Here is a 2,500-nt window from a genome sequence, read left to right on the forward strand (position 1 = left end):
TTGTTAGGACGCCAGGCGAAATGCCTAGTGGTATTTCATCTGCTGTTACGTTCTGAGTTCAAATTCTGCCATGGTCGACTTTGCCTTTCATCCTTTCGGGGGTCGATAAATTAAGTACCAGTTGTGTACTGGGTCGATCTAATTGACTGGCCCTCACCCCACAAAAATTTCAGGACTTGTGCCTATGGTAGAAAAGTATATTGCAACAGTTACAGAATATAGAAAGAAAGATGAAACCAATAACTATAAAATCCAACCAAAATATCTCAGTTACACAAATGTAAACGAAATTACTATTTAGCTTTAAAATGCATCGTACATATTCAAAGAACCTTCTTGGTTTAGTGGTACGGAACGTTCTTCTGATATTCTTTTAGTTATTTCAGTCATTTGATGGTGGCCATGGTGGAGCACCACCCTTTAGTTGAAGAACTTGACCCCTGGACTTATTCCCTGTAAGCCTGGTACTTATTCTATCAGTCTTTTCTGCTGAACAGCTAAGTTACAGGGATGCAAACACACCAACATCAGTTGTCAAGCAATGGTGGTGGGGGGTACAAACACAGACACATTCATATATATATATATATATATGTGTGTGTGTGTGTGTGTGTGTGTGTGTGTGTGCCTTTTAGTTTTTGTTTACTTATACACATCAACAAATGAGCCAATTGAACAACTCTGTATGGCTATAAAATTTGCTAGAAATAACAGCCAAATCTGTTATGCGTGTACACACACACACATATATATATATATATATATATATGTATACACATGATAAATTTCTTTCAGTTTCCGACTACCAAATTCACTCACAAGGCATTGGTCGGCCCAAGGCTATAGTAGACTACACTTGCCCAAGGTGCCATGCAGTGGGACTGAACTCAGAACCATGTGGTTGGGAAGCAAGCTTCTTACCGCACAGCCATGCCTGCATCTGGATGTAGAAAAGTTTGCAGCCCAGAAAAAACTAGTGGCATCAACTTGCTGCCCAATGTACTCAAGGGCCCAGGAGGAATGGAACTGAACTCTACTTACCATATTGGTCGGCCTTCAAGTCAGACCGGATCTGCTTGTGGATTCCTGGAGATGTGAAGAACTTAGCGTCACCTCTCTTCTGGTGTTCCAATAGAACCACATTAAGCCAGTCTTCGGCATCACCATCTGTCAGTGGAGAGAACAAAGGCATATAGAAACAATGGTAGATATCATCGTCACCACCACCACCACCACCACCACCACCATTTCATCATCACCGTCACCGTGGCCATGCTGGAGCACCGCCTTTAGTCGAGCAAATCGACCCCAGGACTTATTCTTTGTAAGCCTAGTACTTATTCTATCTGTCTCTTTTTGCCGAACCGCTAAGTTACGGGGACGTAAACACACCAGCATCGATTGTCAAGTGATGTTGGGGGGACAAACACAGACACACAAACATACATACACACATATATATACATATATATATATATATATATATATATATATATATATATATATATATATATATATATATAGATGTGAATACCCGTCAGAGTGTAAGTATCTTGAGAGAAAAGCTGAACATTAGAAGCATCAGTTGTGGCGTGCAAGAGAGACGATTGCGCTGGTATGGACATGTGGTGAGAATGGATGAGGATAGCTGCGTGAAAAAGTGCCACACCCTAACAGTTGAGGGAACCCGTGGAAGAGGTAGGCCCAGGAAGACCTGGGCTGAGGTGGTGAGGCAAGACCTTCGTACATTGGGCCTCACCGAGGCGATGACTACTGACCGAGACCTTTGGAAATGTGCTGTGCGTGAGAAGACCCGGCAAGCCAAGTAAGATCGTTGCCAGTGCCCCTGGACTGGTTCTTGTGCGGGTGGCACATGAGATGCACCATTTTGAGCGTGGCCGTTGCCAGTACCGCCTGACTGGCTCCCGTAGGATTTTTGAGTGAGATCGTTGCCAGTGCCCCCGGACTGGCTTGTGCGGGTGGCACATAAAAGACACCATTTCGAGCGTGGCCGTTGCCAGTATCGCCTGACTGGCCTTCGTGCCGGTGACACGTAAAAGCACCCACTACACTCTCGGAGTGGTTGGCATTAGGAAGGGCATCCAGCTGTAGAAACTCTGCCAAATTAGACTGGAGCCTGGTGTTGCCATCCGGTTTCACCAGTCCTCAGTCAAATCGTCCAACCCATGCTAGCATGGAAAGCGGACGTTAAACGATGATGATGATGATGATGATATATATATATATATATACACACACACACACACATATATACGACGGGCTTCTTTCCGTTTCCGTCTACCAAATCCACTCACAAGGCTTTGGTCGGCCCGAGGCTATAGTAGAAGACACTTGGCCAAGGTGCCACGCAGTGGGACTGAACCCGGAACCATGTGGTTGGTAAGCAAGCTACTTACCACACAGCCACTCTCACTGGCTAATCGCAACGCCAGCACCTGTTCTGGCCTTGTTACTCTATTTATCACTTGTAAGGAGATGA

General features: G+C 44.9%; 1 protein-coding gene across 2 annotated transcripts in view; it reads right to left on the reverse strand.

Moving 5' to 3' along the window:
* The window catches only part of LOC106877333 (docking protein 5), a 25,034-nt gene that overhangs the window by 9,763 nt on the left and 12,771 nt on the right, over nt 1–2,500 (reverse strand). For both annotated transcript variants that reach the window (XM_089346406.1, XM_089346405.1), the window contains exon 3: nt 1,042–1,167. In XM_089346406.1, coding sequence (XP_089202532.1) covers nt 1,042–1,167 — 126 coding nt within the window. The remainder of the gene's footprint in view (nt 1–1,041; nt 1,168–2,500) is intronic.

Source organism: Octopus bimaculoides, chromosome 30, assembly GCF_046866305.1.
Source record: "Octopus bimaculoides isolate indiv1 chromosome 30, ASM4686630v1, whole genome shotgun sequence".
In the NCBI taxonomy this organism is placed as follows: domain Eukaryota; kingdom Metazoa; phylum Mollusca; class Cephalopoda; order Octopoda; family Octopodidae; genus Octopus; species Octopus bimaculoides.